Source organism: Littorina saxatilis, linkage group LG7, assembly GCF_037325665.1.
Source record: "Littorina saxatilis isolate snail1 linkage group LG7, US_GU_Lsax_2.0, whole genome shotgun sequence".
In the NCBI taxonomy this organism is placed as follows: domain Eukaryota; kingdom Metazoa; phylum Mollusca; class Gastropoda; order Littorinimorpha; family Littorinidae; genus Littorina; species Littorina saxatilis.
The window spans coordinates 14,739,592-14,754,047 of NC_090251.1; the positions used below are offsets into that span (position 1 = coordinate 14,739,592).

A 14,456-nucleotide genomic window follows, 5' to 3' on the forward strand; every position below is an offset into this window, starting at 1 on the left:
CCCAGCTCCGACAGCACAAACTTCTAATCTGCAAGACAGAGTACACCTTTTCTGAAAGGAAGACTACTCCTCTTCAATTATATCCAGAGATCTTCCAGCTGTCTCCACCATAAGCCAAGTGGTCAGGTCTTATACCCCCATTTCACACAACCGTTCTAGGTTTCGTTCCAGTGCCGACCAAGGAATGGTGCGGGCACGGGAGGGATCGGGAGAGAACCGCAATGGAACGTAAATGATCGTTAACGGAACTGCTTTGAACGGTAGGGCTGCATGTTCAAATTTTTAGCCGTTCCCCTCCCGATCAGAATGAACGGTAATAGAACCTCAACCCAACCCACCAAAGGAACTTAAAAGAACGGTAACGCAACGGTAGCGCTCTCACACACTGAGTTGTTATACCCACATTCCACACATCCGTTCTGGGTCCCGTTTACGTACCGACCAAGGACGGCTGCCACTATGGTCAGACGCTGCTCAAAGATGCCAAAAACGGCCGTTTGCGCAGCGTTCCATTGTTGTGGCAGCCGTCCTTGGTCGGTACGGGAACGGGACCTAGAACGATTGTGTGGAATGGGAGTATACTGAAGAATGAACAGATCTATGAGGTAACCGTCTCAATGGTCCAGGCTCAGAAAACAGAGTATATATAGCTTTGCTAATCTTCTCAATGAATGAAGTTATATACAGCAGCTGTCATTAGCCACCGCACTAGTTTTGGACTCAACCATCAGCTGGTATGTATAACATGACACACCGTGAAGCTGTGTACTGATCATGTCAACTCTGTGACTCGGCCTGGGGCGATTGTAGCTGCCCTTCTTCGTGTCCGATAGACAAGGACAATAAATAGAAGAGCATAGTGCAATTTCGTGTTGGCATCTTCTCCACTGAAAGCAAGAACCCAAAGACTGAAGACCAAAGTGCTTACCCCACTTCTGACCCGAATCACCCACCTCCTGCTGGGTACACGTGCACTCAAGTTAACACAAGACCTCTGCTTTGAACCGTGTGCCAGGAGTCGGATGAGAGAGAGAGAGAGAGAGAGAGAGAGAGAGAGAGAGAGAGAGAGAGAGAGAGACTCAAGACTCAAATGGTTTACTGGTTAGGCAATTTGCCCATGACCAAGGGGGGTAGGGGGGAATCAGGGGTGTGGTCGGCTTTGGCATTATACAATACTCATCGAGATCGATCGCGTACACGTACAACCTTATTTGACTGACATGGTATTTCCAATGTCAGACCCGTATGTTACCGATACAGTCTTTCACACACGAAAGTTCAACTGTGAAAGTAAACCCTGAGAAGATTGACCAGTACATGCAAGTCCTTGGTCCATATGGTCTATCTCGCGTCGGTAGTAGGTTCGTCGCACATCTTTGGTCTCTTCGATGAATGTCAGTCTTTTGGTTTGGTCCGTCATCATGTCTGCTTTGTCCCTCAGAAACGCCCAGTACAGTGTTTCAGCTTTAGTACAGTCGTAGGTGAACAAGAAATCATCAGATTTTGCGATCAACTGTTTACATGAAGCATCGTACACCACTCTGGTCAGAAAAGTGTTCCTTGTTTTATCTTGCATAGACTTCAGTTCCTTTTGCGTCGTGAGGTTGAGGGTCAGTTCTGAAGCGAGCGATTTTACTACCTCGAGGTTGTAGTCCCTTTGTAAGGCAAACCTCTCAGCTTCAGCCAGCTGATGTTCGACAGGTCCCGCTGTATCGCTCTCTGTTCTTAAACTGTCACTGCCACTGTCAATGGCCACGCACGTGGAGTCAATGGACTGCTGCGGAGTTGGCCCTGGAATGTGTGAAATTCGGCTTCGTGATGTACGTGCTTCGGTGTTTACAACACAGCTCGCCTCACTGTCAATGCGTTCGTCGGCGTGTACTCTCATTGTTTGTGCATTTCTGGTATCATCTGCTTTGACATGCGTGTCCCTGTGGCCTGTAGCTGATGTTGTGATAGCATGATTACTCGAGTTATCGGCTGTGTCAACGGAGGAAACGTGTACCTTTTTGCAGTAAAATTGTTGGGCTCGCTGTCTGTCACGCCTGAACTGCGAAGGGGCTTTGTTGACATTGCGTTGGCTAGTTCGGCAAATGGCGGCTTGTTGGCTCTCTTTGCTGTGCATTCCAAATGTGACCGTAGCTCCCTCTCCCTCTCCGGTGACCTTCCAGTACTTGACGTAGTGGTCAGCTAGCAGACCCGTCAAGGCAGCTTCCATGGCAGTTGGTAGTCCAACGACCGGCATTTTCGTATCTTCTTCAAATGAATTGCTGGAGCGAAAAACTGTGCTGCTGCAAGCTGTAGCCACCGGAAGAGGAGAGGAGAGCAGAGAGAGAGAGAGAGAGAGAGACATACACACACACACACATAGATAGAAAGACAAAGGCGGAGAGACTCAGAGGGAGACACAGACATACATACAGACAGAGAGAGAGAGAGACAGAGAAAAGTGACAGACGGAGAGAGAGAGAGACAGACAGACAGACAGACAGACAGATAGACAGAGAGTGACTCGAGACGGACTCAAACAGATAAATGAACACCGGGTGAGAGAAAATGACTCGAGAGAGAGAGCGGCATGAGATCGGGAGATCGAGAGAGACAAAGACAAAGAGAGAGAAAGAGATTGAGAGAGAGACAGATACACACACAGACACTAAGGCAGAGCGAGGTAGAGACGGAGAGACTTGCATGGGGTGTACATGACAGACAAGTGTGTGTTGCTATAAACAGACTCATTTCCGAAACAGCGCAAATGGGACAACAGTGACATGATACTGTTTGAGTTCCAAAAAAGCGCAGCTCATTTCCGGAACAGCACAGATGACAAAGTTGGTTTCAACAAAATGGAAGCCGCCAGTTGGTTTCAATCGTGGTCGGCTGGGCGTTAAGCAAACAAACAAACAAAAAGTTGGTTTCAACAAAATGAAAGCCACCAGTGGCGATAGGTCACGTGCCTCCTCAATGTCACCTTCCTATGGCAGCGGCCATCAAAAAGTAACTGATCTCGTGAGAACGGTAACAAACGAGTCATGTCACCTCTCCCAACGCATTGAGTCTCCCCACATGTTAAAAAAAAAAACTAAAGGGGAGAGTTAACGTCCTCTCAGAAAATGTTTCTATTTGGGACAAGAATTGGTGATACGCTAATACATGTTGACTGTGGTCATGTTTTCTATGGCTCCACGTGAAATTACAGGCCAATCACTAGCGAGAGGGCGTTTCTCAAACACGTTCACAGGAAGCACATGGCAATGTTTGTTTGCACAAATGCAAGGGTATTCACTCTTTCGCAACACACACACAAGGGTATTGACTCTTTCACAACACATACACAAGGGTATTGACTCTTTCACAACACATACACAAGGGTATTCACTCTTTCACAACACATACACAAGGGTATTGACTCTTTCACAACACATACACAAGGGTATTGACTCTTTCGCAACACATACACAAGGGTATTCACTCTTTCGCAACACACACACAAGGGTATTGACTCTTTCACAACACATACACAAGGGTATTCACTCTTTCACAACACATACACAAGGGTATTGACTCTTTCACAACACATACACAAGGGTATTGACTCTTTCACAACACATACACAAGGGTATTCACTCTTTCGCAACACATACACAAGGGTATTCACTCTTTCACAACACATACACAAGGGTATTGACTCTTTCACAACACATACACAAGGGTATTGACTCTTTCACAACACATACACAAGGGTATTCACTCTTTCACAACACATACACAAGGGTATTCACTCTTTCACAACACATACACAAGGGTATTCACTCTGTCACAACACATACACAAGGGTATTGACTCTTTCACAACACATACATAAGGGTATTCACTCTTTCACACCACATACACAAGGGTATTGACTCTTTCACAACACATACACAAGGGTATTGACTCTTTCGCAACACATACACAAGGGTATTCACTCTTTCACAACACATACACAAGGGTATTCACTCTTTCACAACACATACACAAGGGTATTCACTCTTTCACAACACATACACAAGGGTATTCACTCTTTGGCAACACATACACAAGGGTATTCACTCTTTCACAACACATACACAAGGGTATTCACTCTTTCACAACACATACACAAGGGTATTCACTCTTTCACAACACATACACAAGGGTATTCACTCTTTCACAACACATACACAAGGGTATTGACTCTTTCACAACACATACACAAGGGTATTCACTCTTTCACAACACATACACAAGGGTATTCACTCTTTCGCAACACATACACAAGGGTATTCACTCTTTCGCAACACATACAAAACCAAAAGAGTTATTTCGGGAATTCGTCTATCATAGTCCTCATGGAAATTCAGACTGCCTTCTCCCTGGGGAAATTCAGACTGCCTTCTCCCTGGGGAAATTCAGACTGCCTTCTCCCTGGGGAAATTCAGACTGCCTTCTCCCTGGGGAAATTCAGACTGCCTTCTCCCTGGGGAAATTCAGACTGCCTTCTCCCTGGGGAAATTCAGACTGCCTTCTCCCTGGGGAAATTCAGACTGCCTTCTCCCTGGGGAAATTCAGACTGCCTTCTCCCTGGGGAAAGCGAGCGTCTATCATAGTCCTCATGGAAATTCAGACTGCCTTCTCACTGGGGAAATTCAGACTGCCTTCTCACTGGGGAAATTCAGACTGCCTTCTCCCTGGGGAAATTCAGACTGCCTTCTCACTGGGGAAATTCAGACTGCCTTCTCACTGGGGAAATTCAGACTGCCTTCTCCCTGGGGAAAGCGAGCGTCTATCATAGTCCTCATGGAAATTCAGACTGCCTTCTCCCTGGTGAAATTCAGACTGCCTTCTCCCTGGGGAAATTCAGACTGCCTTCTCCCTGGGGAAATTCAGACTGCCTTCTCCCTGGGGAAATTCAGACTGCCTTCTCCCTGGGGAAAGCGAGCGTCTATCATAGTCCTCATGGAAATTCAGACTGCCTTCTCCCTGGGGAAAGCGAGCGTCTATCATAGTCCTCATGGAAATTCAGACTGCCTTCTCCCTGGGGAAAGCGAGCTGTCAACGCAATCAGGTGCTACCCATTTCACATTCTTTTTCCTCCATGCGTGTTTTCATGTTACCAAGCCCTGAGACTTTGAGATTGAGCTGTGAGCTTGGGATCTTTATCGTGCGCATGCGTGCACACGGGCTGTGTTGGGACACCGAGGAGAGTCTGCACAAAATTGACTCTGGCAAACAATCCCTCCCCGAATGTGCGGCCTTAATCGGCATTCTGTCTGAATCGGCCTACCTCGGTCTGCAATGGCCGGAATAAGCCAAGATCCGAATGAGGCCGACTTCGGCCGATGCTGATTCAGGCCGAAAGGCAAAGAAGCCGACTTTGTGTTAAAGTAGTCCGATGGAAAACTACCCGAAAGATGATGTGAGTGAGGGTGTGTGTGTGTGCGTGTGTGTGTGTGTGTGTGTGTGTACGTGTGTGTGTGTACGTGTGTATGTGTGTTTCTGTGTCAACCATCCAGTCTGTCGGACAGACAGCTAACCAACCATTCAACCCGTCAGACAGACATACAACCATCCAGCCAGTCAGATAAGAGCAGAAGCCAAGATCAAGGGTCAGAAATGAGATAAACAACGTGTAGGCTTTGTTCACCTTGACGCTTGTGGTCGACGTAGAGGTGTAGTCACTCCATCTCATGTATCTTCCCGTGCCTCCTGGGAAGATCTGCAACAACACTCTGCTTTGTAAAGTACCGTCCACATGCCAGACTTTCAACCTAACCTTCCCCCAACTTTTGTCGGTTTCAAATTGCTCCCGAGTTGTCGAGGCCAAGTCAGCGAAAAGTCTACCATGCGAACGGCCTTGACTTGCACTGTCCACATAGGCAGCGATTTTGATTTGACCCGGTGCCGACAAAAATCGTTTGAAAGTTTGGGTAAAGTTGGTGTCAAGTCTGTCATGTGAACATCACTCAGGGGAGACAAAAAAAGTTTAATTTAAAAAACGTTTAAATGCTGGATGAGGGATAAGATGTTAAAAGTTAAAGTAGGGTCAGTAGGTCGGGTTTTGTTTCTATTGTCTTTGAATGTATGTATTGTGCAGGCATCAATTTCCGTGGTGATGGAATGATGAGTGTACCATTTTGTGAGAACGTAATCGTGTGTTTTTTCGGAGTGGTGTCTACACAAATTAAGGATTGGTACAAAACATAGGGTCAGTCGGGATACCTTAATCCAACATAATCTTTTGTTGTTCGCCTCACTCCTTTGGCGAAATGTCATGACTGAATTGCTATTCTTTTTAAAGAATACACACCCCCCTCCCCCCCCCCCCCCCCCCCATTAGGGTACCGGTCCGGTTACCATTATCCAACATAATTATCCTTTCGTTTTTGGCCTCATCGGGTCAACGACATTTCATGACTATTTCGCCTATCTCTTTAAAAATAACCCCCCCCCCCCCCCCTTTCTATTATAAACCGTCCAGCAGATAGCGTTCATCAAAGTGCATATTTTCCTTGATATAGCTTGACACGATTTCTTCTTTTTATATTTAGTCAAGTTTTGACTAAATATTTTAACATCGAGGGGGAATCGAAACGAGGGTCGTGGTGTATGTGCGTGTGTGTGTGCGTGTGTGTGTGTGTCTGTGTGTGTGTGTAGAGCGATTCAGACTAAACTACTCGACCGATCTTTATGAAATTTGACATGAGAGTTCCTGGGTATGAAATCCCCGAACGTTTTTTTCATTTTTTTGATAAATGTCTTTGATGACGTCATATCCGGCTTTTCGTGAAAGTTGAGGCGGCACTGTCACGCCCTCATTTTTCAACCAAATTGGTTGAAATTTTGGTCAAGTAATCTTCGACAAAGCCCGGACTTCGGTATTGCATTTCAGCTTGGTGGCTTAAAAATTAATTAATGACTTTGGTCATTAAAAATCTGAAAATTGTGAAAAAAAATAAAAATTTATAAAACGATTCAAATTTACGTTTATCTTATTCTCCATCATTTGCTGATTCCAAAAACATATAAATATGTTATATTCGGATTAAAAACAAGCTCTGAAAATTAAATATATAAAAATTATTATCAAAATTAAATTGTCCAAATCAATTTAAAAACACTTTCATCTTATTCCTTGTCGGTTCTTGATTCCAAAAACATATAGATATGATATGTTTGGATTAAAAACACGCTCAGAAAGTTAAAACAAAGAGAGGTACAGAAAAGCGTGCTATCCTTCTTAGCGCAACTACTACCCCGCTCTTCTTGTCAATTTCACTGCCTTTGCCATGAGCGGTGGACTGACGATGCTACGAGTATACGGTCTTGCTGAAAAATGGCATTGCGTTCAGTTTCATTCTGTGAGTTCGACAGCTACTTGACTAAATATTGTATTTTCGCCTTACGCGACTTGTTTTTTTTACATTTAGTGAAGTTATGACTAAATGCTTTAACATAGAGGGGGGAATCGAGACGAGGGTCGTGGTGTATGTGTGTGTGTGTATGTGTGTGTGTGTGTGTGTGTGTGTGTGTGTGTGTGTCTGTGTGTGTCTGTCTGTCTGTCTGTCTGTGCGTGTGTGTGTAGAGCAATTCAGACTAAACTACTGGACCGATCTTTATGAAATTTTACATGACAGTTCCTGGGAATGATATCCCCGGACGTGTTTTTCTTTTTTTCGATAAATGTCTTTCGTGACGTCATATCCGGCTTTTTGTAAAAGTTGAGGCGGCACTGTCACACCCTCATTTTTCAATCAAATTGATTGAAATTTTGGCCAAGCAATCTTCGACTAAGGCCGGACTTCGGTATTGCATTTCAGCTTAGTGGCTTAAAAATTAATTAATCACTTTGGTCATTAAAAATCTGAAAATTGTTAAAAAAACATTTTTTTATAAAACGATCCAAATTTACGTTAATCTTATTCTTTATCATTTCCTGATTCCAAAAACATATAAATATGTTATATTTGGATTAAAAACAAGCTCTGAAAATTAAAAATATAAAAATTATGATCAAAATTAAATGTTCGAAATCAATTTAAAAACACATTCATCTTATTCCTTGTCGGTTCCTGATTCCAAAAACATATATAGATATGATATGTTTGGATTAAAAACACGCTCAGAAAGTTAAAACGAAGAGAGGTACAGAAAAGCGTGCTATCCTTCTCAGCGCAACTACTACCCCGCTCTTCTTGTCAATTTCACTGCCTTTGCCACGAGCGGTGGACTGACGATGCTACGAGTATACCACAGGCACTCGTCACGAGCGGGTCGGGATCAAAGTGGGCGGGGCCTGTGCGCTCTCAAGACTACTACGTATAAACCATAAGAAAAGACCCGTCCATCACAAGTGACAGCCAAGACATAGGCCACCCCCACCTCGTGACGAGTGCCTGTGGGGTAGCCTATACGGTCTTGCTGAACAATTGCATTGCGTTCAGTTTCATTGTCTGAGTTCGACAGCATGACTAAATGTTGTATTTTCGCCTTACGCGACTTGTTCTTTCTTCCTTTCTTTTTACATTTAGTCAGGTTTTGACTAAATGTTTTAACATAGAGGGGGAATCGAGACGAGGGTCGTGGTGTGTGTGTGTGTGTGTGTGTGTCTGTGTCTGTGTCTGTGCGTGTGTGTGTGTGTGTGTGTGTGTGTCTGTCTGTCTGTGCGTGTGCGTGTGCGTGTGTAGAGCGATTCAGAGTAAACTACTGGATCGATCTTTATGAAATTTGACATGAGAGTTCCTGGGAATGATATCCCCGGACTTTTTTTCTTTTTTTTGATAAATACCTTTGATGACGTCATATCCGGCTTTTTGTAAAAGTTGAGGCGGCACTGTCACACCCTCATTTTTCAATAAAATTGATTGAAATTTTGGCCAAGCAATCTTCGATGAAGGCCGGACTTTGGTATTGCATTTCAGCTTGGTGGCTTAAAAATTAATTGATGACTATGGTCATTAAATATCTGAAAATTGTAGAGAAAAAAAATTATAAAACGATCCAAATTTACGTTCATCTTATTCTTCATCATTTCCTGATTCCAAAAACATATAAATATGTTATATTTGGATTAAAAACAAGCTCTGAAAATTAAAAATATAAAAATTATGATCAAAATTAAATTTTCGAACTCAATTTAAAACCACTTTCATCTTATTCCTTGTCGGTTCCTGATTCCAAAAACATATAGATATGATATGTTTGGATTAATAACACGCCCAGAAAGTTAAAACGAAGAGAGGTACAGAAAAGCGTGCTATCCTTCTCAGCGCAACTAGAACCCCGCCTTTCTTGTCAATTTCACTGCCTTTGCCATGAGCGGTGGATTGACGATGCTACGAGTATACGGTCTTGCTGAAAAATTGCATTGCGTTCAGTTTCATTCTGTGAGTTCGACAGCTTGACGGCGTATGGCTGCCTAAATGGCGGGGTAAAAAAACGGTCATACACGTAAAATTCCACTCGTGCAAAAAAGACGAGTGTACGAGGGAGTTTCAGCCCTCGAACGCAGAAGAAGAAGAAGAAGACAGCTTGACTAAATGTTGTATTTTCGCCTTACGCGACTTGTTTTCTTTTTACATTTAGTCATGTTTTGACTAAATGTTTTAACATAGAGGGGGAATCGAGACGAGGGTCGTGGTGTGTGTGTGTGTGTGTGTGTGTGTGTGTGTGTGTGTGTGTGTGTGTGTGTGTGTGTGTGTGTGTGTGTCTGTGTGTGTGTAGAGCGATTCAGAGTAAACTACTGGACCGATCTTTATGAAATTTTACATGAGAGTTCCTGGGTATGATATCCCCGGACTTTTTTTTATTTTTTTCGATAAATGTCTTTCATGACGTCATATCCGGCTTTTTGTAAAATTGACGCGGCACTGTCACACCCTCATTTTTCAATCAAACTGATTGAAATGTTGGCCAAGCAATCTTCGACGAAGGCCGGACTTCGGTATTGTATTTCAGCATGGTGGCTTAAAAATTAATTAATGATTTTGGTCATTAAAAATCTGAAAATTGTAATAAAAAAAAACTTTTTTATCAAACGATCCAAATTTACGTTCATCTTATTCTTCATCATTTTCTGATTCCAAAAACATATAAATATGTTATATTTGGATTAAAAACAAGCTCTGAAAATTAAAAAAATTAAAAATTATGATCAAAATTAAATTTTCGAAATCAATTTAAAAACACTTTCATCTTATTCCTTGTCGGTTCCTGATTCCAAAAAAATGTATAGATATGATATGTTTGGATTAAAAACACGCTCAGAAAGTTCAAACGAAGAGAGGTACAGTAAAGCGTGCTATGAAGCACAGCGCAACCGCTACCGCGCCAAACAGGCTCGTCATTTTCACTGCCTTTTTTTTAAATTTTCAGAGCTTGTTTTTAATCCAATTATAACATATTTATATGTTTTTGGAATCAGAAAATGATGAAGAATAAGATGAACGTAAATTTGGATCGTTTTATAAAAAATCGTCGTTTTTTTTACAATTTTTAGATTTTTAATGACCAAAGTCATTAATTAATTTTTAAGCCACCAAACTGAAATGCAATACCGAAGTTCGGCCTTGGTCGAAGATTGCTTGGTCAAAATTTCAATCAATTTGATTGAAAAATGAGGGTGTGACAGTGCCGCCTCAACCTTTACAAAAAGCCGGATATAACGTCATCAAAGACATTTATCGAAAAAAAGAAAAAAAAACGTCCGGGGATATCATTCCTAGGAACTCTCATGTCAAATTTCATAAAGATCGGTCCAGTAGTTTAGTCTGAATCGCTCTACACACACACAGACACACACACATACACACACACACACACGCATACACCACGACCCTCGTCTCGATTCCCCCTCTATGTTAAAACATTTAGTCAAAATTTGACTAAATGTAAAAACTCAACGTTAGCATTCTTTTGCCCACTAATACTTTATTATATGATTCCTGGTTGCTCAGGTGAGCACAAACAAGTCGCGTAAGGCGAAATTACTACATTTAGTCAAGCTGTGGAACTCACAGAATGAAACTGAACGCACTGCATTTTTTCACAATGACCGCTTTTCTGTACCTCTCTTCGTTTTAACTTTCTGAGCGTGTTTTTAACCCAAACATATCATATCTATATGTTTTTGGCATCAGGAACCGACAAAGAATAAGATGAAATCGATTTCGGAAATTTGATTTTGATCATAATTTGTATATTTTAAATTTTCAGAGCTTGTTTTTAATCCGAATATAACATATTTATATGTTTTTGGAATCAGAAAACGATGAAGAATAAGATGAACGTAAATTTGGATCGTTTTAAAAAAATTAATTTTAATTACAACTTTCAGATTTTTAATGACCAAAGTAATTAATTGATTTTTAAGCCACCAAGCTGAAATGCAATACCAAACCCCGACCTTCGTCGAAGATTGCTTGGCCAAAATTTCAATCAATTTGATTGAAAAATGAGGGTGTGACAGTGCCGCCTCAACTTTTACAAAAAGCCGCATATGACGTCATCAAAGACATGTATCGAAAAAATGAAAAAAAAGTCGGGGGATATCATACCCAGGAACTCTCATGTCAAATTTCATAAAGATCGGTTCAGTAGTTTTAATCCAAACATATCATATCTATATGTTTTTGGAATCAGGAACCGACAAGGAATAAGATGAAAGTGTTTTTAAATTGATTTCGAAAATTTAATTTTGATCATAATTTTTATATTTTTAATTTTCAGAGCTTGTTTTTAATCCAAATATAATATATTTATATGTTTTTGGAATCAGGAAATGATGAAGAATAAGATGAACGTACATTGGGATCGTTTTATAAAAAAAATAATTTTAATTACAATTTTCAGATTTTTAATGACCAAAGTGATTAATTAATTTTTAAGCCACCAAGCTGAAATGCAATACCTAAGTTCGGCCTTCGTCGAAGATTGCTTGGCCAAAATTTCAATCAATTTGATTGAAAAATGAGGGTGTGACAGTGCCGCCTCAACTTTTACAAAAAGCCTGATATGAGTTCATCAAAGACATTTTAAAAAAAAAAGAAAAAACGTCCCAGGAACTCTCATGTCAAATTTCATAAAGATCGGTCCAGTAGTTTAGTCTGAATCTCTCTACACACACACACGCACAGACAGACAGACAGACAGACACACACACACACACATACACCACGACCCTCGTCTCGATTCCCCCTCCATGTTAAAACATTTAGTCAAAACTTGACTAAATGTAAAAAGGACCAATAGATAATCAATGTATAAACGGACTCAATTTAAACAGAACAAAAAACCGAAAAGAAGCTGGTAAAAAAAACAAAAAAACAGCGTACCGAAATAATGCGACCCCGACTGCCAAAGCTATCCCAGGTCACTCTAGGCGCGTAAAAAGCGTCCACCCAAAAGTCAGTCTGCACGACCATCAGCGCGGCGGTCAGGTTCCAGGTACTCGGGTTCCATGATGAGTTAAGCACCGTCCATCCGCCCAGCTTGGAAATGATCTTGTCCAGCAGAGGCTTCGCTTTCAGCTGCTCGCGCGTAAAGTCGTCGGTGCAGGATCGGTAGAAGTCTTTCAGCTTCTTCTCGGCCGACCACGGAGTGTACTTCTTTGAGGGGGCGCTGAGGATGGTCATGAGACGATCCTCATTGACTTGCCTCATCTGTGTCAGCACACCTGGGCCGAACAAGTAACGGTCCACCGGGTTCTTCACCTTGTAGCCCCCGCAGGCGAAGGCGTGGAAGTTGTCGCAGGGGCTGACGGACACGTTGAGGAGCTCCATGAGGTGGCCTGAGGTCTTGAGACACATGCTGTTCTTGCAAACGTTCTCCGCCCTGGAGCGACCCACCTTGGCCTCCTTAAGCTCCACGGCGGAATGTCCGAACAGCCCGGCGAAGAGGAGGCACAGCACCAGGAGAAAAGCGGCCACAAGTCCAAGCAGAATCTCGCGGAAGCCGAACCTAAACGCGCGGAATGTGATCATGGTCGAGTCTCCGAAGATTGAGTTCTTGTCGTTCGTGTTGAACTCGTCCGCCATGTTGTTGTTGTTGTTGTTGTTGTTGTTGTTGTTGTTGTTGTTGTTGTTGGTGGTGGTGGTGTTTGTGGTGGTGGCGGAGGTTGTTGTTGTTCTTCTTCTTGTTTTGCTCCTTCCTTTCTGATACCTTCTTCTTCTTCCCCTGTCTTTATTATGCACTCCCACGGTACTGGTTCAATTACATGCTTGTCTATTTACCACGGAAAATTGTCGACAGGAGAATGAACACAAAACCACATGAGCTCCACAATGCCCGCTGCCTTATCCAAAATAACGACCTATTTCTGGTTTTAAAACAACAACAACATTAACAACAACTACAGATTCTCAATTGACCAAATTGTTCAGCATATTGCGGAGTGCTGTGCAATCCCAATGAAAATCCGAACAAAAAGGACGCTGCCTTGTTAGCACGTTATGTTCTGTTATGTCTTCTCACGTTGCTGCTCAACAGTCAACAAGAATATGATGTAAGTAGTCCTGTAAGCTGAAAGCCTCCCCAGCAAAGCTCAAAACTTCAAATTGAAAAGCAGCCTCATACACACACACGAAAATCCCACATAAAAACCAGACCGACTGTTGCAGCTTCTGCTGATGGTGTTATTGTCGTGGCGATGGTGACGAAGGTGTAAGAGTGTGTCTCACCAAGCGCTGTCTTTCATCAGTCAAGAAAATCAAGTAGAAAAATTTCTTCTGAAATGATCAAATGCACAGTATGATGATTCATCCTTTTAGAAACGTTATCGATGTCTTTTCTTTGAGTCTTCTCTCCTGCAGCCAGTGTGCAAGACTGATAAGTTGCGCTTTACACAATCGTTTCTGCTGACTTCGTGGACGCTGCTTACTTTGTTGAGTAACGTTTCGAAATGAAGTTCTCCCTCACGTTCTGAGTAGCATGTCCGAACGAAACAATGGGCAACAAAACACGACAAATGGTTTTCTGAAACCACAATGGCAAACCGCCTTCCGACAATTAAATTGGATCGACTTCGCTCTGCTTGTTACTGCCAGTTTGGTATTTGTGAAAGTATGTATCTGTCTCTGTGACCGTCAAGATTGATTCGTTCGGGGTTCAGTTCTAGTGACGAAAAAGATTGCAAACCTAAATATCTAATTTCTCTTTCTGTCTCTGTCACACACACACACACACACACACACACACACACACACACACACACACACACATCCCCTCTCTCTCTCTCTCCATCTGTCTCTCTCTCTCACACACACCATTCTCTCCCCCTCTCACCCCCGCTTCCCTGTACCCTTTCCCGAAGAATCATACGCTCTAGATATCGAGCATTTTCGCCGTCTTGGTCTTGCGATCAAGACCTACATGTTTTGAAACACACCCCTCCTCCCCCCCCTCCCCCCCCCCCTACTCACTACCCTCCCCTCTCTCCTCCA

General features: G+C 42.6%; 1 protein-coding gene across 1 annotated transcript in view; it reads right to left on the reverse strand.

The window, feature by feature from the left end:
* The window catches only part of LOC138971943 (endothelin-converting enzyme 1-like), a 41,795-nt gene extending 27,652 nt beyond the window's left edge, over window positions 1-14,143 (reverse strand). Inside the window, exons 1-2 of the mRNA XM_070344789.1 lie at window positions 12,351-14,143; window positions 5,666-5,737 (exon numbers count right to left, since the gene is read on the reverse strand). Of these exons, the coding sequence (XP_070200890.1) occupies window positions 5,666-5,737; window positions 12,351-13,052 (774 nt within the window). The 5' untranslated portion in view covers window positions 13,053-14,143. The remainder of the gene's footprint in view (window positions 1-5,665; window positions 5,738-12,350) is intronic.
* Between the last annotated feature and the right edge of the window lie 313 nt (window positions 14,144-14,456).